We start from the raw sequence: 23,808 nt of genomic DNA on the forward strand, positions 1-23,808 counted from the left end.
CTCTCTTCCAGATGTTTTCCAACATAAAAGGAAAACAAACTTTTTTGGGGGGCTCATTGTGGGGCTTGAACTCAGGGGCCTGAGTTCTGTTCAAGGCTAGCACTCTACCACTTTAAGCCACAGCTCCACTTCCAGTTTTCTGGTGGTTAACTGGAGATAAGGGTCTCACAGACTTTCCTGCCCAGGCTGGCTTTGAACTGTGAGCCTGAGATCTCCTAAGTAGCTAGGATTATAGGCTTGAGCCACCAGCACCCAGAAACAAACTTTCTGTTGTCTCTCTAGACACCATTTTACTTACTTTAGGTAAGTGTAATATTTGGTAGATAAAAGGACATTATTTTAGTTGTATCAAAGTGTGATCACCACCCTCAATAGCTGCTCTGTAGAAATGAAGCCTTTTGATACCTTCGGCTTTGATGACCATGCGCCCCTCCTGCAAGTCAATGGAAGGCCGGATCAGGCAGAGCCGTGGCTCCTGCTTCTGATTCAGGCAAACCCCATTGTGGTTCACAATCATCCAGCTCCGATCGTACAGCAGCCCTTGGTTTCCTATAGGCCACTTGGTCACCTACACAAAAGGGAGGTTATGTTTTAGGCCCAGGCTCTTCAAAGATAATCTTCACATTATTGCAGAGATACAGGCAGAGTTCATGAATTTCCATATATCCCTGAAGGAGGGGTGGAGGAAATGAACATAAAACCAAGATGTCAGCGCAAAAAAGATAGCATGGGAATGAGCTGCCTTCTTTTCAGCTTCTCCTCTTCTTCTCTTCAGCTTGTGTTCTAGGTGGGGAAGGCATATGAATGCCTGACATTTAGAGAGTGCAAGAGTCTATAGTGGAAAACAGGTATCTGTTCTATTTGATCTCCAGCTCCCTTCCTGTGGGCTCCTGCTTTCTGTATATCTTTCTGCTCCAGTGGAGCCCTGTCTAGACATGTGTCTTGAACAAACTGGGGCTGTTAGAATAGCCATCAAGTTGGTCTACTTTAGGTGTGTACATTTCCCAAAATTCTTCATATTTTTCTTTTTTGTTGTTGTTGTTGTTGGTCGTGGGGCTTGAACTCTGAGCTTGGGCGCTGTCCCTCTGCTCTTCAGCTCAAGGCAAGCGAAGTGTTCTACCACATAAGCCACAGCACCACCTCCAGTTTTCTGGTGGTTTATTGGAGATAAGAGTCTCATGGACTTTCCTGCCTGGGCTGGCTTTGAGTTGCCATCCTCAGATCTCAGCCTCTTGAGTAGCTAGGATTACAGGCATGAGCCACCAGCTCCCAGCTAATTCTTCATATTTCTATGCACTTAAAATAAAAATTATAGCCAGTAGTCTGATCTTGCCTTGTTAATAACATTCTTCAATATAAAGAAGTAGAAGTTCTTGAAGAATTGGTTCAAGAAAAATAAATAAGCCCTCATCGAGTCTCGTGCTGCAATTGTAACTATGGGCCACAATACTATTCTTCCCTCTATGTGCATGTTCTACAGAACAAGACCCACTTGTGAAAATACAGTGTGTCTCTCCAACAGGAGCATGGATCCCTCACCTACCTCTGCTCAGGAGCAGTGGAAACTTAGTTGTTTATGGCCTCAGTCTGGAGGTCAGTCTCCTATAGGACCACCCTGAAATACAGGTCAACCAATAGCCATGGTCTAGCTATGCCCAATGAGAATCCAGAGAGCCTGTTGTCCCTGAGACTCAGAAGTCCGGGACATGGGGCACATGCAGATTGTAGAAAGAGAGCCTTAGGTTAGCCACAGGCAGGAGGGTAGCTTCTAGGAGAGGAGAGGTAACTGACGGCTAGCCATGACAGGCTTCCCATTAAACTCCCATCAGGATTACTGAGCCAGCATACTTGCAGATATGGTATTATATCATCCTTCAGTACCCTCAGGGGATTGATACTAGGGCCTTCTTCACTGATAGCAAAATCAGTGGATGCTCAAGTCTCTTATTTCAAATGGTTTAGCACTTTTATATAAGTTGCAAATACTACATATATGCACATCCTATATTTACTATATACTCTCTATGTCTACATCACTTATACCACCTAACACAATGTAAATATTAAATACATAGTTCTACTACATTATTTGTGGAATAATAACAAAAAAGAAAAGGTGTATATACATATTCAGTACAGATGCCATTTTTTTCACATTTTTGATCCATGCTTGGTTGAATCCATAAATGAATAGATCATAGATATGCAGATCTGACCATAGTTTAGTTCTACAAGGAGGACTAAGCAGATCAATTAATGTAAGTAATTACATGAGAGTCAGCACATCCATGGTCAGGTCCTTGCTCTGTCTGGGAGCTTGGCTCAAACGGTATCGTGGATACCTAACGAACACAAGGCCCTGATTTCAAACCCTAGTACATCAAATGATCACTCTGTCGTTTACTATCAGCTGGCCTGGGCAAAGTGCTTAACCTCAGACTGCAAGCCTATGAAATAGGGAACATGTTATCCTTCACCTCATGTGGCTGCTTTAACAATCCAATGAAATGAAGGTATGGCGAATGCTACAGTGAGGAACCAGCACCTACATAAAGTGAAAGTTACAGCTACAATTAATACCAGTGACTCAGAGTCAGAGTCTTCTCAGTAAACAGCGTCATATTCAAAACTTAGCCCATACCAACAAAGGCGGAATGAAAGTGGGATTTTTTGGTACCACAATGGGTTGCTTTATGATTTTTATAGTGATTTTTTATTTCCCGATGCTTTGCTTCCCACATTTTTATCACAAAAGAAAAGGAAAAGGAAAAGAAGAAAGAAAGAAAGAGAAAAATGCTAAAGAGGAAACAAAAAGCTGACATTTCTGCATGTGCTGCAGTGAAAGCCCTTACCTCAAATGCAGCACAGGATTTGATGGGGTAAAGGCAAATTTTGGTGACAACGGGTAGCTCAGGGTCCCTATTCAGGCCACCTTCAGGTTCCTCCACAGGGGACTGCCAGGTGCTGGAGGCTTCCCTCAGAGGTGGGTGCAAAGGGTGTGAGTTGTTCCAACTCCTGGAGTCTGCATGGTCGTCTTCCTCAGATGAGAGACAGTGACTGTTGGTAATGGCATGCTCATCCTGGGCCTTGTCCTCTGTTGATTTGGCTCCAGGCTCTCCAGTTCTGGCCTTGGAAACAGGCTGTCCACCTGAGGAGTGAAGGGAGATGGCTTTGATGAACTTGAGAAAGGCCTCAGCATCCTCCACAGTGGACATGTATCCAAAGGAAATCCTCACAGAACCCGTAGGATGTCCATCTATGAGGTCAATGTGGTCACCACAGACATGCCCAGCCTAGAACAAAAGGGAGATAAGATAGTCAGATGGACTCATGTCTCATGAATTAGTTAGAAACAGTTTTATAAAGCAAATTGTGTCTATTTTAAAATTAGTGTAGGAAAACAGACTTGCAACACCAATGTGCTATGTATCTGAGACAGTTCAAGCAATGCATGCTCAGAGGCTCAATTCCTAGACATCCCATTGATTGGTTGTGAGTTGGAGCCAATTAAAGAGTTTAAGAGAACTACTTCATGGAAAGCATTTATTCAGAGGGAGTCAAAAGACAGACCATGGCAGGAGCTGATGGCTCATGCCTGTCATCCTAGCTACTCAAGAATCTGAGATCTGAGGTTCCGAAGCCAGCCCAAACATACTAAACCAAGAGACTCTTGCTTCCAAGTAACCAACAAATAAAGCCACAGATGGGGCTGTTGCTCAAATAGCAGAGCACCAGCCTTGAAGGAGAAAACTAAGGAATAGCACTCAGGTCTTGTGTTCAAGCCCAAGTAACATACATGCATACATAGATAAACAGATACACAGATACACAGACAGACAGACAGACAGACAGACAGACAGACAGACAGACAGACAGATGGAGACAGGTCATGAGGAAGAATGCTGGAAGAATGTTGGAAGATGAAAATTGTATTCATAAATTGATATGTTGAACTGAATCCCCTTTATACACCTAAAGATAATTAATTTTTAAGATATATTTACTTATACACTGATTGGTTGAACCCCTTTATACAACTACTCACAGATAATAAAAACAAAAGATAGACCAAGTCTCAAAAGCACTGAGAGGTTAGGGTCTGCCCAGTGCTTATGCGCTCTCTCTCTCTCTCTCTCTCTCTCTCTCTCTCTCTCTCTCTCTCTCTCTCTCCTCTCTCCTCTCTCTCTCTCTCTCTCCTCTCTCTCTCTCTCTCTCTCTCTCTCTCTCTCTCTCTCTCTCTCTCTCTCTCTCTCTCTCTCTCTCTCTCTCTCTTTCTCTCTCTCCCTCTCTCTCTTTTTCTCTCCCTCCCTCCCTCCCTCTTTCTCCAGAGCTGCCCTTAAAGAAGGGAAAAAGCAGATGGGCTGGCCCTAGTGGACCTAAGCACTACTTCTAGAATTGGGGGAAAAATTCTTCAAATCCGCCTGCCTGTTATTGGTAAGTTTGTCAGTGTGGTACTGTTGTTCAGAATACATGCCCAGTGCTAATCCTAGGCTAGTCCCCAAAGAGATGGAACAATCAAATGTATGTTGAGCTGCATGTAGTATGCTTGAACTATTCTCACACTCTCTCCCCCATCTCTATCCCCTCCTTCTCCTTCTCTCCCACTCTTTTTATAAATAAAATCCAGTTTAGGGTTAGCTGGATCTAGTACATCCAATAGCCAATGTCAACTAAAAGAAACTCAAATAAGAAACTATTCCAAAATTCATAAGGGTCCAAACTATACTTGTAAAATAGTTCAAAATACAATGTAAGTAGAGAAATCTCAGCTCAAAGAGAGATGGGGAGGGCAGGGACTCTAGGAGACACAGACTGCCCCAAAGCAAGGAAGAGTGCCAATCTCCCCAACCCAGAGGGAGAGCAATTGCCCCTAGGAGATTGCCTTCAAGGAAGACAAACTACTTTAGGACATCTTCTAGAACATCCTTTTGTTAACAGTGCTCTTTCTTTCCAATTTTACCCTCAAATTAAAAAATGAATCAGAAAATTCTGCCACAGAGATATCTTAAAAGTATTTTCTAGGGCTGGGAATGTGACTTAGTGGTAGAGAGTTTGCCTACCATCTATGAAGCCCTGGGTTTGGTTCCTCATCACCACAAAAGCAGAAAAAGCCAGAAGTGGTGCTGTGGTTCAAGTGGTAGAGTGCTAGTCGAGCAAAAGAAGCTCAGGGACAGTGCCGGGACCCTGAGTTCAAGGCCCAGGACTGACAAAATAAATAAATAAATAAATTTTTTTAAATCAACTCTCTTGTTTCTTTTTTCCATTCACAGAGTAAGCCTGAAGAAATGAGCCCAAAGATCCAAGGACCAGAAGACAAGATTCATGACCAGACATAATCAGCTCCCCATGTGGTCCTGCAGATGTGAGTCATAGCATTTGAGCCACAGGGTTTTGTACCAACCTCGAAATATTTCTTGATCATGTTGTCACTTAACCCCAGGTGCCGCTGGCAGGCCCCCGTATTACAGAAGCAACCAGTCCGCAGGTGGATGTTGTAGAGGCTGGCCATTTTGTCCACCTGTGGATGAGGTGTGATATGAAGGCAGAATTACAAGTGTCCAGTTTTACTCAGATTGCATAGAATAAACTTTTAAATCAATGTTTGGACCTCATTTTCCAAACAACACAAAAATGATCTAAGCTATGAACTATGCTCTAACAATGCTTAATCTAACTCAGGTTTAATAAACATTTTATGAAATGTTCTGGAAATTGAAGTTTATGCAGCTGAATTATGAAAGTAAGCTTGAGAAAGTGAAAAATAAATTCCAAGTGAAGAGCCAGCATATTAGCAGTGAGATTGACAAGAATGATCCTTCTGTGGGGCTGGGGACTTGGACAGCTTCTTGACACCTGCTTTGGGGCAGAGTCTACAGGCCTGGAGGTGCCACTTCAGGCAACACCAGCTCAACTCACAGCCTGACATAACTGCTGATGCTCTCTCCAGCTTTGAGTTCAGTCAGAGTAACTGTTCAGACTATAGAGGTTGCATGGTTCTTTCCTGCCCTCTGGAGGTTCTAGAAGGTAATTCATATTCCCTCTCCCACAGAGCTTTGTCCCAGTTCCTGGGCTGTAAGTATTCCTATTTCCTCAAGTTCTGGGGGCCCACTGAAAGTCACTCAGCATGGGAGAATTAGGCTACACTCAAGGAGAAGATCATTTAATTGCACTCTGGGAAACAAATATCTGCTGCCCAGAGGATGAAAGCTTTGAACCTTTCCCCAAAAAGTCAGTATGATTTTCCAAGGAGGAGAAGAAGGAAAAAAGAAGAAGAAGAAGAAGAAGAAGAAGAAGAAGAAGAAGAAGAAGAAGAAGAAGAAGAAGAAGAAGAAGAAGAAGAAGAAGAAGAAGAAGACGACGACGACGACGACGACGACGACGACAAGGAGGAGGAGGAGGAGGAGAAGGAGGACACACCCAAATAAACAAAATCAGAGATGAGAATGGAAACATCACCACAGAAACAACCAAGATTCAGAACGTTATAAGGGAATACTTCTCAAACCTTTACGCTAACAAATTTGAGAATTTGGAAGAAATGGAAGAAAATATTGATATGCCCAAACTAAACCAAGAAGATTCAAACCAACTAAACAGACCCATATCAAGCATTGAAATAGAAACAGCAATAAGAGACCTCCCACCCAAGAAAAGCCCAGGACCAGATGGACTCACAGCTGAATTCTACAAGGCCTTCAAAGCAGAACTCACACCAGTACTCCTCCAACTCTTCAATGAAATTGAAAGTGAAAGTTCACTGACAAACTCTTTCTATGAAGCGAGCATAACCCTCATCCCAAAACCAGGCAGGGACTCATCAAAGACAGAGAACTATAGACCCATTTCTTTGATGAAAACTGATGCAAAACTTCTCAACAAAATTTTGGTCAATCAAATTCAACAACTCATCAAAAAAAATCATACACAATGATCAAACAGGATTTATTTCAGGGATGCAAAACTGGTTCAATATATGCAAGTCAATTAATGTAATTCATCACATCAACAAGAGCAAGGATAAGAACCACATGATCAACTTGATAGACATAGAAAAGGCATTTGACAGGTTCCAACACCCTTTAAGCTCTAGAGAAACTAGGAATGCATGGAACATCCCTCAATATAATAAAGGCTGTGTATGACCAACCTACAGCTAGCATTATACTTAAGGCAAAAAGCTAAAGCCATTTCCTCTAAATTCAGGAATAAGACAAAGATGTCCGCTCTCTCCACTCCTCTTCAACTTAGTATTAGAATGCCAAGCTAAAGCAATAAGGCAAGATGCAAACATAAAGGGGATCCAAATAGGGAAAGATAAAGTCAGACATCCCTCTTTGCAGATGACATGATCTTGTATTTAAAGAACCCCGTAGACTCCACTCCCAAGTTACTTGAGCTGATCCAAAACTTTGGCAAAGTTGCAGTGTATAAAAAAAATCAACCCTCAAAAACCAATGGCTTTCCTGTATGCCAGTAATAAGAAGAGCACAGCTGAAATCAGGAAAGCAACTCCTTTGGTAATGGCCTCTCAAAAAATAAAATACTTAGGAATTAACTAAAGACATGAAGGATCTCCATGACGAAAACTTTAAAAACCTGAAAAAGGAAATTAAGACAGAACCAAGGAAGTGGGGAAAAATGCCCATGGTTCTGGAATGGAAGGATCAACATTGTGAAAATGGCAAGACTTCCCAAGGCTATCTACAGATTCAATACAATACCCATCAAGATCCCCACTCTATTCTTCAATGAAATAGAAGTTGCAATCCAAAAATTCATATGGAACAATAAGCAACCCTTAGCAGAAAGAATTGTGCTGGAGGAATATCAATACAAACTTCAAACTCTACTACAAAGCCATAGTAATCAAAACAGCTTGGTACAAGAACAGACCCAAGGACCAATGGAATAGAACTGAAGATCCAGAAATGAACCCGCAGACCAATAGGCACCTAATCTTCAATAAGGGAGCCAAAAAATAGAATAGAATAAAAGACAGCCTCTTCAGAAATGGTGCTGGCAAAATTGGTTAAATACCCATAGAAAACTAAAGTTAGAACCTTACATATCACCTTGAACCAGAATCAACTCCAAATGAATCAAAGACCTTGAAGTAAAAGCAGACACCCTGAAAATATTACAGGAACTAATACAAGAAACTCTAGGGCTCCATGGCACAGGCCAAAATTTTCTTAAGAAAGACCCAGAAACACAATAAATCAAAGACAGATTGGACAAATGGAATTGCATTAAACTATAGAGCTTCTGCATGGCAAATGACATAGCTAACAAGATCACTAGAAAGCCCACAGATTGGGAGATCTTCACAAGCCATACAACAGACAAGGGTCTCATATCTAAAATATACTTAGAACCCAAAAAATTAAATCCCCCCCAAAAAAACAAATCCTCAAAAAAACAACTGCCCCATTAATAAGTGGGCTAAAGACTTAAAGAGAGACTTCTCTGAAGAAGAAATAAGAATGGCCAATAGATACATGAAGAAATGCTCAAGTTCTCTGGCCATAAAAGAAATGCAAATCAAAATAACATTGGGATTCCACCTCACCCCAGCCAATTTAGAATGGCTATAATCAAGAATCTAAAAACAACAGATGCTGGAGGGGATGTGGCCACTGTTGGTGGGAGTGTAAACTTGTTCAACCACTCTGAAAAGCAGTATGAAGGTTCCTCAAAAGTCTACACATAGAGCTGCCCTATGACCCAGCAATCTCACTTTGGGGCATTTACCCAAATGATCGCAAACAAGGCCATACAAGCTAGCAGCACAACTATGTTTATCGTAGCATTATTCACCATAGATAAGGTATGGAACCAATCCAGATGCCCCTCAGTAGATAAATGGATCAAGAAAATGTGACAGACAGACAGACAGACAGACAGACAGACAGACAGACAGACAGACAGACAGACAGACAGACAGACAGATAGACAGATAGATAGATAGATAGATAGATAGATAGATAGATAGATAGATAGATAGATAGATAGATAGATAGATAGATAGATAGATAGATAGATAGATATTCCATGGAATTCTATGCTTTCATCAGAAAGAATGACACCACCCCATTTGTAAGGAAATGGAAAGACTTGGGAAAAAAATCATATTAAGTGAAGTAACCCAGACCCAAAGAAACATAAATCCCATGGTTTCCCTTATTTGCAGTAATAAGTATATGTCTAGGATCATCTTAGCAGATGAGCAGAATGGCTCAATAGCTATGTACATATGACCATATAAGATGATGTTAGGCAAAACGAATTCTAAGTCTCAAGAGATTTTTCTTTGTTGTTGTTGTTTTTAATGTACTATGTGATTTTTTTGTTTCTTTTGTATGTTCTTCCCCCTATGGTATATCCCCTGTTGTCACTGTATTTGATTTTGTTACTCTGGTATTGTATATACATTTATTTGAACTAGGGAAGGGAAGGGGAAAAACAGAATGGTGAGACAAAGAACAAGGGGGAACCAATGCAACAGTGAAATATATATTCAAGACGGTATGTTGGAAATGCTCTGTACAACTTGGGGGCGGGTGGGTGAGAGGGAAAGTAGGAAGAAAATGAGGGAAGAGGTAGCAAGTTTGACAAGAAATGTACTTATTACCTTACTTATGTAACTGCAACCCCTTTGTACATCACCTTGTCAATTTTTTTAAAAAGTCAGTATAATGTCCACTGTAGACCACAAGTTACCATGTGGTTAACCTGGGCTTTTGTTGGGTCCCAGTGCCTCCCAGAGACCTAGGTCAAAATCACAACAGTCTTCACTGTGGCTGTCTCCCCTGCTCCACTAGAGTGAGCCAAAGCCATTCATTCTCTTTATTGAACTAAGGGGCCTCAGGAAAACCATCCTGTCACTTCACTCTCAGAGCTGAGTGGCATGCAAACCTGCCAATGAAATCCAGGAAGTCTCTGGCTCTGTGAGGTGAGAACTGGCAATACTGTTGTGTCCAGCCAAATCTATTGCCATCATCAGTTTTCCACTGACAGGGCATCTTGTAGGAGGCCCCTCCAATCCACTAGCCCACCTCCCACCAGGCTGGGAAGCAGAATTCCCCCCTGCAACCACCATAGTCATTATTCCTGCTGCCAAACAAATTTCAGAAAAGACAATAACCTCTGCATCGTGCTCACAGCTGCCATGACTCGGGGAGGACTCAATGGCTGGAAAGACTTTGCATCCTCATAAGACCTCTTCTCTATGGAAGTGTCTGGTACCCCGGATAGGGGGCTGTTTCATAAGCTATTGCCCAGCTAGGGGAAGGCCTGGGCCCTCCTGAGGGCAGCAGCTTGTGTACGGGTCCCTGATCATTATGGGGGTTTAATATACCCATGGTGCATTATTTTTGAGAGCAGGTAGAGGTGGACATCAAAAGTTGCATTCTGGGGCTGGGAAGGTGGCTCAGTGGTAGAGTGCTTGCCTTGCATGCCTGAGGCCCTGGGTTCGATTCCTTAGCACCACATAAGCAAAAAGAAAAAAGCTGGAAGTGGCGCTGTGGCTCAAGTGGTAGTCAAGTGGTGGAGCGCTAGCCTTGAGCTGAAGAGCTGAGGGACAGCGCCCAGGCCCAGAGTTCAGGCCCCACTCCCCCTGCCAAAAAAGTTGCATGCTGCTGGGTGCCAGTGGCTCACACCTGTAATCCTAGCTACCTAGTAGGCTGAGATCTGAGGATCACCGTTCAAAGGCAGCCTGGACAGAAAAGTCTGTGAGACTCTTATCTCCAATAAACCCCCAGAAAACTGGAAGTGGCACTGTGGCTCAAGTGATAGACCTTCCCAGGCCCAGAGTTCAAGCCCCACGACCAACCCCTCCCCCCCAAAAAAGCTGCACACTTAGTACCACCTTCCCACCAAAGAGCTATTACTGACTTTTTACAATAGAATTGCTCTTGCCTAGAACCTGAAAGCCTTACTATGCACTGAACTTTGTAACAAAGGCCTCTGTACGTTGGAATGTCACTGAAGTCGTACACTTAAAATGCTTAAAATAGGAGAGAGTGAGGGAAGGGAAGACACTGTATGAAAGAAAATGTCCACATTACCTGATTCATGTAATTGTAATCTGTATATCACCTTTATAGTAACAATAAAGTAAAAATTTTTAAATAAATAAGTGCTTAAAATAGCTGGTCACTGGTGGCTCATGTGTGTAATCCTAGATGATACTCAGGAGGCTGAGATCTGAGGATTGTGGTTCAAAGCCAGCCTGGGTAGGAAAGTCCATGAGACTAGTCTTCAATTAAACCCCTGAAAACCAGAAGTGGAGCTGTTGCTCAAACTGGTAGAGCACTATCATTGAGCAAAAAAGCTCAGGGACACTGCTCAGCCCCATGACAAAAAAAAATTAAAATACAAACTTTATGTCATATGTATTTTATCACAAGCTCTTACTTGTCATCTTCTATCACTATCACTCTCCCGAACTGTCATCTTCCACTGCTGTCCTGTGCTTGTTTCAGAAGCTACTGGCCAACTAGGGGAAGTGTTGGGCCCTCTTGTATGCAACAGGTCATTGCAGGTGGACTTCAGTACCACAAAGTGATTTGAATATGCCCTCTGGTCTATTGTCTTTGAAAATCCCATACTGCAGTAGTGCCCTTCACAGAGATTTTGCACTAACCTGAGGACTGAAAGCCTAAAGTCTTCTGAAGATTGGAATCTACTCCTTGGGAACAGTGGGGATGCCTAGATAATGGCTTCTGCTGTCCCCATAGACCAGGACAAGGAGAGAGCCAGCTTTCCTGTTTCCAGCTCTTGCTACCTGAAAGGATATCCTCCATCAATTTGACAGATCTCTGGAACTTAACTACTTTCCTAGTTTATCTGTGAACAACTGTCTGAGTTAGCAGAAAACTGCCTAGAAATCTGGGACAGGGATACATGTACCAAATATATACTGTTAGCAGGATATGGTAGATATTTTGTCAGACACAAGTATTTGATCTTCTTTAAAAGCATTATAGTAAAATATTTTAAACAGAAAACAAAATAAAAGTCAGAAAGATGGAAAAGAAACTGTACCTGGGAATAGCCGATGATGAATCCCTTGTCATCCAGTACATTAAAGTTAATGATGGGGCCCTGAACATCAGGGCTGCTGAACTCAGAGTCACTGTAGATTCGAACCACAGGAGCTCCATTGTGGTAGTGAAGGGAGGATAACATGGCATAGGTGTACTGGGCCAGCGTGAAGGTGTGCTGTTTTATATTCTCCATGCCACCTCCAAAGAGAGACACGAACTTGATGTGAAATTTACTAATGCATTTTTTCTATAAGATAAGGTAGTGACAGCTGGTCAAACTTGTACCTAATCGTAATGACTCTACTGTGGATACGGTATGCTGTCACCTTCATGACAGAGAGTAAGGTCTATGGTTCCGCTTTGCTGTTTCTGAACAACTTTCCCATAGGAATTCTTGATACCTTCTTTTTTCTTTTTATTTCATTTATTTATTCATTTTGTATGGATTCTGGGGCTTGAACCCAGGACCACATGCTCTTGCTTAGTTAGCTTTCTCCACTCAATGCTAGAGCTCTACCTTTTGAGCCACACTTCTACTTCCAGCTCTTTGCTAGTTAATTGGAGAGAAGAATCTCAAAGTTTAGACCAGGTTGGCTTTGAACAGGATCCTCAGATCTCAACCTTCTGAGTAGCTAGAATTATAGGCGTGAGCCACCAGCACCCAGCCATTGGTACCCTCTTTTAAAATACAAATATATTCATATATTACATACTTGCATGTGTATTTATATTCATATATTTACTGTTACATACATATATAGCTAATTAAACATTAGCAAAAATATATGACTTTTCTTATTTTGGGTATTTATTTTGTTACTATTTTAATTATTTTGCATCATACATAGCAATTAAGGATATATGATTTGATATAAATGAACCTTAGAAATATTCTAAGAAGGTGGCTCAGTGGTAGATTGCTTGCTTTGCATGTATCAGGCCCTGGGTTCAGATTCCTCAGCACCACATAAGCAGAAACAGCGGGAAGTGGTGCTGTGGCTCATGTGGTAGAGCGCTAGCCTTGAGCTGAAGAGCTGAAGGGCAGCACCCAGGCCCAAAGTTCAAGCCCCATGATGGAAAAGAAAGAAAGAAAGAAAGAAAGAAAGAAAGAAAGAAAGAAAGAAAGAAAGAAAGAAAGAAAGAAAGAAAGAAAGAAAGAAAGAAAGAAAGAAAGAAAGAAAGAAAGAAAGAAAGAAAGAAAGAAAGAAAGAGAGGAAATACTCTAAGTAAAAGTAACTAGGCAAACAAACAAAAAGAAACAAATGTTATATTCACATAAAAGGCATCCAGAATAGGCACCAGAGATTCAAATGGCTACAATTGCAGTTTAGGAAGATCATAACCTGTTGGGTCTGGACTGTAATGATTCTTGTACAGCAAGGTGAATGCACTACAAAAATGGTTATAACAAATTTTATGTTAAATACATATTTTACCACAATGTTTGTGTATGGGGTGGGGAGAGAAGGCAGTAATGAGAGAGTTCTGGGGCTTTGAACTCAGGGCTTGAACTTTAAAGACTAGTGATAGAATCACTTGAGCCACAGCTTCACTTTGGGCTTTTTATTGATTAATTGATGATAAGAATCTCACAGACTTTCCTGTCTAAGATGGATGGCTTTGAACCATGATTCTCAGATCTCAACCTCCTGACTAGCAAGGATTACAGACATGAGCTACCAGGACCCAGCTTCACCACAATTTTTTTCAGCACTAGGTATTGAGCACAGGGCTTTGAGCATGCCAGAATAATAGTCTACCACTTGAGCTATGCCTCAAGCACTTTTTTTTTATTTGTTTTTGAAATAAGATCTCACTGCTTTTATCAGGACTGGCCTTGTACTGAAGATCTTCCTACCTCTGCCTCCTGAGAAGCTATGATTGCAAGTATGTATCACAATAACTGCTTACTATATATATTTTTAAAGCAATGTAATAGAAAAGCCCATGACTTTCCATTTCTGGACTGATACTGTCACTTGTGGCTTTCAGAAGTGTCTGGCTCATTAGACCTGTCATGCAGATGTCCTGTGATATCTCTCCTTGGAAAGTGCTTGTTTTCAATATCTGCCTTTATCCTCTCTTCCCTTTTTCCCAGACCATGTTCACTTCTCCCTGCCTTAGTATGAGGTGACTCTCCCTCCCTTCAATGAGTCCCATTGTGGCCTTAACAGATAAGCCACATTCCAATCCCATTCTGGTTCTAAAAACTCCATCTTGAACAAACCCCCCAAAACACAGTACTGTGGCCTATGCCAGGCTCACTAGACACAGGTTCTTCCAGTCACATACTTGTATCCATCCCCTTAATGTGGGAAGTGTCATCTGTGTGTCAGCCTCTGCTCAATGTCCCCTACACCTGCCTACAACCCAAGCACTTGTCAGGAAAGAAGCCAGGCAGCATGAAAGATGGACACCAGACACAGTAGTTGCAAGTTTGGAGTCAGGCTTTTGTTTGGCCTGGATTTAAATCCTACCTCCCTGTTAGTAGTTTGCTGGCCTGGGAAAGCATTTAACCTCTCTGAGCAGCTGCTCTGTCATGGGAAGTATTAGACTTGTCATCAGCTCTCCCATGGGGCTGTAGAGAGGGCCCCGCCAGAGCTGAGTTATCTCGGGATTTGTAACCGTTCCCAGACCAGACACCAAGGACAGTGCCTCCATGCTGTGCTAACTGTTTATCTCTGGATCAAAATTGTCCCATCTGTTACAGTCGTTCACCTGGCAAAGCAAAGAAACCCCCAATACATGTCCTCACCCCCCACTCTCCATCCCTCCTCCCCACCAAAGTCAGATTTAACTGCATTCAGCAGCCAGCATCTCTGTGCAAACACATTGCCTCCTTCATTGGAACCTCACTGGGCCAGACCTCCCTCTAAGACAACATGGGTAACAAGAGGTAGAGCTAATCCCACATGGACACAACTGTGCACTGACCTGTAAGGTGCTCTAGGATGTCAAATCCATGTTTTAATGCTACCACATCAAGGAACGAGATGGTTCCGTCTTCAAACCTATAAACATGAAGTGCAGAAACAAGGTTAGGCTGCTGCCACTTAACTCACATGAGTTTGGTGGTATGCAATGCACATTTCATTGTAAACTGAGTACTGATCTATGAATAGTTTCCCTTGGCTGCTTTATGAAATACCATCCTCTCCTCAGGAAAGAGACTTTGCACACTAAGTCCTGTCCAGATGCCTCTTACAATAGTCAGACTGGTCCACAGTGAACTAGGAGACAGGAACAGGAGACAGTCAGAAGCAGAGGTGGCTAAAGGGTTCTACACAGGGAAGTGACACAGTGTGATGTGACCCCTGTGGCCCTTGGGGAAGGACCGTCTGCAGGAGTGTGACAGAGATGTGATTTCTGTATGCATCCAGGCAAAGGATGGGGACCAACAGCCCCCTTAGGCAAGCTGTTATTGAAGTGTTTCTTTTCTTACCAAAATAACAATAGACATTCAGAATCCATAATGGACCAATGGCTAATCAATCACCAGTAATAATAAAACCAAGCATTATTAACAGATAATGACAATTTACTTGATCAAAAGTCTATTAATAATTAATAGAGTCTTGCTCAGAATAAAAGGGGAGATTAGTTTACTTCCAAAGAGGTTTATATTTCATTGAATTCCATCATTGAATGATGAAATGCAGGTTAGGAACAAAGTCCAGGTCCAAGTTCAATAAGCACTGGGATTGAATGACATATCTTTGAATTCTAGTCCTGGAGTCTGTACGAAAGAAGTTAGGTTTATACTGGTAGATAAATATGTTCTGCTTTCTGAGTGTCTTGGTGTGGTGCATGCGATAAAGTATTCTACCCAAATCAAAGGAGAGATCTAAGCCAGCCCAGCTGGCTCTGACCCCCAATGAGCTGCCCACTTTCTCTGGACTTTGGGCACTCTTGGTAGTCAAAGTAAATTTGTGTCTCTTTGTTCTGCCATTCGTTCTTTGCTGTGCCTGTCACTTTTTCTCACTTGTTTTTTGCTATACAGCAAATTATTACACTTAGGATTCAAAATGTTTTATATTAACATTACTGTGTTTGAATGTTTGAAGTCTTTTTTTTTTTTTTTGTCGGTCGTAGGGATTGAACTCTGGGCCTGGGCGCTGTCCCTCAGCTCTTCAGCTCAAGGCTAACACTCTACCAGTTGAGCTATAGCACCAATTCTGGTTTTCTGAGTGTTTACTGGAGATAAGAGTTTCACAGACTTTCCTGCCCAGGCTGGCTTTGAACCGTGATCCTCAGATCTCAGCCTGCTGAGTAGCTAGGATTACAGGTGTGAGCCACCGGTGCCCAGCATGAGAAGTCTTAAATGAAAGAGAAGTCAGTGCCCAGTGAGGTAACTTATGTGCAATGCCAGGTACTCCAGAGGCAGAGAACAGAGGACTTGTGGTTCAAGGCCAGCCTGGGTCAAAAGTTAACAAAACTCTGTCTCACTCAATAAGCCAAGCAGTGTGTTACATGTCTATGATCCCAGCTAAACTGGAGGCTGTAAATAGGAGACTTGAGATCTGAAGCTGGCTATATGCAAAAACATATGACTAATAACTAAGGAAAAATAATTACAGCTACAAAGAGGCAGAAGCATAGATCAAGTGGTAGAGTGCCTACCTAGCAAATGTGAGGGCCTCAGTTCAAACTCCATACTGGCAAGAAAAAGCTTCAAATGACTTCATAGCACAGATCAATGACCCCTCTGAACTGGTGCTTTGCCTGCATTAGCACTAACCACAAGGATGGTGTTCCCACTGTCCCTTTATAGAATAAGCATGAGGTGCAGAAAGATCAAGCCACATGTTCCCCAGCTGTGTGGTAGAGGGGATTCATGCCTCAGTAGTCCAGCTTCAGAACCTCACTGCCTCCAGAGCACATCTCAGTCTACATGACCCTGAGTCTGTGTCTGGATCTGTGCAGGATCTAAGCTATCTTAAGCACCATCATGGTGGTGAATGCCCCAGCCTAACCCCATGGGATCCACTCTGGAGGGACCAGCAGAACTCCAGCTCAGTGCCATTTTTACCTCTCATCTACTTGGCCTTATGGGTCCCAACCTCACCATTTGAAAGTTTCACGTGGAGCCCTCACTACAGGCTGTAGCCTGAGGAATCTGTATGAGCCAGCAAGCCAGTGAAGGTCTATGAGGATGAGGAGCAGCCTGGCCTCTGGCTTCCAAGATAACAGCTTGGACTGAGAGGCTGATCATGGTACTACCCCCACAGGTCTTATGACAGTTAGGTGCACACTCCAAAGAGCATCATCTTTTAAAATCACTGTTGATCACTGTTACCTTTCTTGGTTTGGTTTGGTTTGGTTTGGTTTTGTAGTACTAGGTATTGAACTCAAGAACCTCGATTTGGTAAGGAAACATTTTATCACTTAAGTCATACTCTCTGTACTTTTACTTAAAACACAAAGACAGCCTTTAAATAGCTGTACAAAGGGGATTCAACATGTTCAGTTTATGTGTACAATTCAGTTCGATCAATATCACACTTTCCATCACACAGTACTTTTGGCTTTTAGCTTGCTTTTCAGATAGGGTATTGCATTGATTTTGCCCTGCCTTAGACTCTGATCTTCCTACATCTGCCTACTGAGTAGCTGGGATTACAGGCTTGCACCACCATGCTCAATAGTGTGAAACCAAAAGGTGCTGCCTACCCTCCTTACATCTCTACAGACTTTTTTTTTTAATTTTTTTTAATTGTGAAAATACCATACAGAGGAGATACAATTACATGGACAAGATAACCAGTTCATTTCTTATCAAGCCTTGTTGCCTCCTCTTTGTTTCCCCTTCCTATCCCTTCCCATACTTCCTCTACTTCCCCCCACCCGATCCTCCCCACCCCACCAAAGTTGTAAAGTTCATTTTTCAACATAAGGACTTGTACATCTCATTGTTGCAATGGGTCTACCTGTATCCCTAGTTAAACAATTTGTTTTTGCCCTTCCCCTCCACAAATTATACCAATATCAAATACAGTGAAAGCAGCGGTTATACTGTGGGGGAGGGACATACAAAGCAACATAGAAATAATCTTATAAATATGTTAGAAACAATTGCATGAAATTTTAAAAAAACATTTGAACAGACCTTTCACCGCTCATTCTTGCAACTCTTATCTGAAAGCCTGCTCCTTTACCCTTCAGCAGAAGCCAACACTTGAGGGCAGAGTCCACTGAGTTGCCTGTAGTAACTAGCATTCAATCGTCCTGTTGTCAGCCTGACCCCACCAGCAGTGTTCAACTGCTGTCCCTTACACAATCCCATAGGCTTTATGACAGATCTGCCTTTGGGAACGACACCAGCCACTGAAATGTCATGATTACCTTTCAGACACTGATGACCTTGGCACATAGAAATCTGATCCTGCAAGGTAGGCAGCGGCGGTTCCTCCTCCAAAGTAGCCTTTCTTCAGTAGAGGAGCCACACGATTATTGACCAGCAGAGCACCCAGGCCAGTAGGAAACCCAAAGATCTTATAAAAGGAGATAGGAACAAAGTCTGCCTGGTGAGTGGACAGGTCCAAAGGTGAGGTGCTCGCATAAGAGGCTGCATCCAACAGCACGAACCACTTCCCAGGCAAGTTCACAGGACTCATCCGCCCACATTTGATGTCCTGTATCCAGGACAGTGGGTATTTGGATCCTGAAAAGTTACTCTGAGCTGGGTAACAGAAGAGATGTGAGGGCTGACAGCTGAGGTGGCTGCCCATTTCGTCTCTTTCCTCCACCAAGCACAGGTCCTCTGGCCTGACCGGAGTAGAAGTGATGCCCCTGGCTGCAAGTATCTTCCTCATACCCACCACTGAGGTATGATTGTCTGTGAGATAGCAGAACCTACTCCCGCTGCTCCCTGGGCAAGAAACCCAGGGAAAGGACTCTGCCACCAGCTTGAGGGCAGCCGTGCTCCCGGAGGTGAAGATCACGCTGTAGTCATCCAGGGTGGTGTGGAAATGCGCTAGGATCCTGCAAAGAAGTGCAGTGTCACCCAGGCCTGCCTCTCAACTCCAGTCCTGAACTGATGTTGCTAGTTTTATTACATAGGGCATCTGTACCTTTTCTTAGGGGAAGGGACTCAAGGTTTCATGCTCTTGTTCAGCTCTTTTGCTCACAGACAGTGCTCTACCATTTCAGTCACATTTCCAGTCCGTTTTTTTTGCTGGCTATTTTGGAAATGGGAGCTCTCAGACTTTTCTACCTGGGATAGCTTCAAACTGCAATTTTCCAGATCCCAGCCTTTTGAATAGCTAGGATTAGAGACATGATCTACTTGTGGCTAGCTATATCTCTACCTTAATGGCTCAAAACCATCCAGATAAGCTTCACTGTAACCATGAAGTTAGGGTAGGGCTAGAAGAAGTGCTGGGAAGCAATGGGTTCCAAATAGGCATAGTCACCTCACCTTCCAGCTTCCATCTCTGATCAGACATGACAAAAGCTTCAGGGGCCTGAGTCTCAGTTAACACCACCTTTTCCTGGGTGCTTCCTCCCCAGTTCCATTTGGATTTTTAAGTTCTCTCCCTGTTTTACATTGTTTTTAAACCTGGTCGTAAAACTGCACCATGTTCAAAAGTGAAATAATTCTAAACCATATTGGTTCAGGATACTTTGGACAGCATCAGGAAATCATTTCCCACAATCATTTCCAGTTGTTACAGAAAAAGATAAGGGGCTTTATAAGATTCAAATGCTATAAAAAGAGGGGGAGGAGGGAGAATGTGGATAAAACAAAATGACTGTTAACACACCTTGTGGGAAGGAAAATCAAGGTGGCAAGGTTTGTCTTCTTTCTGAAAACAAGACCTCAGAACCTGGCTCACTCCTTGTCAGTGACACCTGCTCAGAACTGGTGCTTCCTATCTGCCCCATCTTTCACTTTCACCTCCCTGTCCTCTGGCGCACGTGGGGCTTTTGAGCTGACACACACTCACCACCTTTGCGCTATAAAGGAATTCTATCCGCCCAGGTGACCAGCTCAGGCAAGTGTCCCTGTCACTCACCTGTAGCGCACCTGCTCCACAGTGTCATAGGTCAGCTTGCTGGTGATGTTCTGACTGTGAGGGTTCCCTGGGGAGTTATAAAGACAAAGCCTTAGTCATGCTGTAGTCTGTCCTTTGGTGCTCGTTCAGTGACTTCTCAAAAAGCTAAACATAAGGCCAGGTGCTAGTAGCTCATGCCTATAATTGTAGTTACTTAGGAGTCTGAGATTTGAGAATCTTGGTCGAAGACTAACCCAAGTGGACAAATACATGAGACTCTTACCTCTAAATAACCAGCAAAAAGCCAGAAGTACAGTGTGTCTCAAGTGATAGAGCACTAGCCATGAGAAAAATGTCAAGCAAGAGGACAAGGACCTGATTTCAACTCCAGCACCAGAAATAAATAAATCTATCACATGACCCCAAAATTCCACTCTTAGATATCTACCTCAAGTCTGAACAAAGACTTGCACACAAATGGTCATAATAGCTATATTTATGATGCCAAATTCTAGAAACACATAAAAGCCCATTAATATTATTTGGTAAACAGTTAAGTATACTATATCCACATAATGGAAAAATGTTTGGCAACAAACAAATACTGGCTATATCATGAATGAGTGTCTAAAACATGTTGGGTGTGGTAAATGATGGCTCAAGTCTATAATTCCAGCTGTGCAGGAAGCAGAAATGGAATGATGATGTTTCAAAACCATCCGCTCTGAGCAAAAAGAAGGAATGAATGAACAAAGGAACAAAGAAAGGAAGACAGGAGAAGAGAAGAGAAGAGAAGAGAAGAGAAGAGAAGAGAAGAGAAGAGAAGAGAAGAGAAGAGAAGAGAAGAGAAGGGGAGGGAAGAGGAGGGGAGGGGAGGGGAGAGAAGAGGAGAGGAGAGGAGAGGAGAGGAGAGGAGAGGAGAGGAGAGGAGAGGAGAGGAGAGGAGAGGAGAGGAGAGGAGAGAAGAGAAGAGAAGAGAAGAGAAGAGAAGAGAAGAGAAGAGAAGAGAAGAGAAGAGAAGAGAAGAGAAGAGAAGAGAAGAGAAGACTTACCCTTTCTCAAAGAAAAAGGCTAGGTATGGTTGTATACATATATAATCCCAGCCATATAGGAGGTAAAGGCAGAAGGATCCTGGTCTAAAACTGGCACCAGACAAAAAGCTCAAAATCATATTTGAAAAATAAAGCAAAAAGGGTTGGAAGACATGGTTTAAGTGGTAAAACTAGCAAATATAAAGGCCATGAGTTCCTTCCTACCCCCAAGTGTTGCTCTCCCCCACTCTACCCCCAACACACACACCAAAAAAAATCATACTAAGTGAAAGTCTCTGGTCACAGAGGTCACATGTTGCATGATGTCATTTACATGAAATGTCCAGCAAGCAGCAAGGCAATCATGTGGACACACTGATGGTACAGGATAAAGGCAATAGGAATAAACCATAAATGAGAGTAGGGGATCTCAATGAGGGATAGAATGTTCCAACTAATTCATAGTGACCATTGCATCATCCAGAGAAAGTGTCAAAATTATCCAACCGTATACATAAAATAGGTGAAGCTGGAGGCCTTGCTGAAGTGCCAGCTGTGAGCAAACAAGCTGCAGTGAGAATACAAGGCTGAATTCAAGCCTTAAGAACTGACACACACACACACACACACACACACACACACACACACACACACACACACAGATACCCAAGTGCCTGTGGTTCATGCCTATAATCCTAGCTACTCAGGAGAGTAGCTGAGATCTGAGTATTGTAGTTCAAAGCCATCTGGGGCAGAAAAGTCCATGAGACTCTTTTCTCCAGTTACCCAGAAAAAAGCTGGAAGTGGAGCTGTGGTTTAAGTGGTAGAGTGCCGGCCTTGAGGGGAAAAAAAGCTAAGGAACAGTACACAAGCCTTGAGCACAAGTACAAGTACTAGCACACAAAAAAGTATGAAGGCATCTCAGAAGAGCTAGGATAACCCAAAAGCCTTTTCACAAATTCCCTAACTAGTGTCCAGAGGCTCTATCCACTACCTCTAAGAACCAAGGACACAAACTCCTCCAGCCATGAGATAGAGCCATGAACAATTATGTAATTAGTCCCTGTCTGCTACCCTGCCCTTCCCTTCCCCACTGCTGACATTGCCCTGCCGAAACACACCAACCTCCTCCTCCCAGACATGAAGTCATGAAGGGGGCATGCATAAATCCCACTGGCCCTCAAGACTAAGGCTGTCCCTCTTTCACCCTTCCCTGTGTTAATTCTCCCTCAATGCTCAGTTCTCAGACAGTCACCCAGATTTCTGGAAAGGCCTTGCTTCAGGGGCTAGACACCCACATCTCCAGGGCAGGACTACATGTGTGCATTCACACAAGCAGGGCCATTTTGTTTTGACTTCTTTTTACATAAACCACCTGCACACTGCCCCTTTGTCATTCTCCTCCCCTCCTATGATCCTGAACCCTCTGTTGGGCCTTGGCTCATATTGTGGACACTGCCCAAAGGCTTTCTCCTCCTCTTGCTCCAGTAAGTTGTGTCTCACCCTCCTACTTCCCATCTATATCCCAAAAAACAATTCCTTGATATGAACTGTCACCCCACTGACACTACAAATATAGATTCCCTGATACCAAGCACCTTTGCTCACAGTTCTTCGAAGAGTTTATTTGGAGATCACTTAAGATCTTCCAAGACTAGATCAAAGTCTCTATGAAGGAAGAGACTGTGCTTATTTTGTTCACTACATTGCCAAGCTGCACACACCATGAGACCCAATAAACGTTTGTGGAATGGCTGGGTGGGTGGGTGGATGAATGAACAGCAGCATCTTATCACACAGCAGCTTCACTATATAGTCACAACCATCAAAGACTGCATTTGCAGTCTCTTATGCCCTTCATGACATGATACCTTCTGCTGGAAGTGACTCGTATGTCCCTGAGCCAGAACTTTGCATCGTATATGATTGTGACTGAAAATAACACTGGGTGCTTGCCTGACTCATGATCAGTATGGTCTCCTCCAAGATTTTTTTAACTTTCTTGTTCATTTTGTTTGTTTGTTTGTTGATACAAAGAGTCTTACTATGTAACCCAGGATGGCCTAGAATTTGCAATCCTCCTGCCTCAGTCTCAAGTGCTGGGATTACCCATGTGTGCCACCATTTCCAGCCTGGCTTCTATTAGTTAATCCAAAACAATTAAATACAGATGTATCAACTGCATATAGGTGGCTAAAATTAGTGTGGGTGAGCTTTATTTACCATAAACATTTTCCATGAGATCCTTAGTGAAGCTTGTGAGCTGGCTCTGGGGGAACAAAGTGGCTCCGGCATGATCAAGGTAAACAGTTCCTGAAAAACAACAACAATAAATATACATTGTACATAATAGACAATGTTACCTTGGATATCCTCGTATGCGGGTCACTTTACAAAAGTGTAGATATTTATAAGACAAATATCCAGAAGAGAAATAACAATAAATAAAGTAGCAGGATGCTTTTCATAAGTTGTCCGGTCATTTCATCTAGATCTGGTTTGTCTGATCCAGACCAGTGCCTATTCAGAGAGATTCAACATTACACCAGGCTGCTGGCATCCTGCCTCCAGATATGTCCTTCTTAATGCAGGTATAGGCCTGGTCCTACACCTCCACTGTTCTATGACTTTTTGTTGGTGGTGGTGGTCATGGAGCTTGAACTCAGAGACTGAGTGCTGTCCCTGAGCTTTTTTCCTCAAGGCTAGTACTCTACCACTTTGAGCCATAACTCCACT

The 23,808-nt window shown here is 42.9% G+C and overlaps 1 protein-coding gene across 2 annotated transcripts in view; it reads right to left on the reverse strand.

Annotated features, from left to right (window-relative positions):
• The window catches only part of Mocos (molybdenum cofactor sulfurase), a 47,548-nt gene that overhangs the window by 19,043 nt on the left and 4,697 nt on the right, over nt 1–23,808 (reverse strand). For both annotated transcript variants that reach the window (XM_070029312.1, XM_070029313.1), the window contains exons 2-9: nt 23,296–23,385; nt 20,063–20,129; nt 18,390–19,028; nt 14,982–15,058; nt 12,046–12,245; nt 5,402–5,518; nt 2,853–3,293; nt 406–568 (exon numbers count right to left, since the gene is read on the reverse strand). In XM_070029312.1, the coding sequence (XP_069885413.1) occupies nt 406–568; nt 2,853–3,293; nt 5,402–5,518; nt 12,046–12,245; nt 14,982–15,058; nt 18,390–19,028; nt 20,063–20,129; nt 23,296–23,385 (1,794 nt within the window). The remainder of the gene's footprint in view (nt 1–405; nt 569–2,852; nt 3,294–5,401; nt 5,519–12,045; nt 12,246–14,981; nt 15,059–18,389; nt 19,029–20,062; nt 20,130–23,295; nt 23,386–23,808) is intronic.

The sequence above is a fragment of the Dipodomys merriami genome, unplaced genomic scaffold, assembly GCF_024711535.1.
Source record: "Dipodomys merriami isolate MVZ:Mamm:240054 unplaced genomic scaffold, mDipMer1.0.p SCAF_2, whole genome shotgun sequence".
NCBI classification, from domain to species: domain Eukaryota; kingdom Metazoa; phylum Chordata; class Mammalia; order Rodentia; family Heteromyidae; genus Dipodomys; species Dipodomys merriami.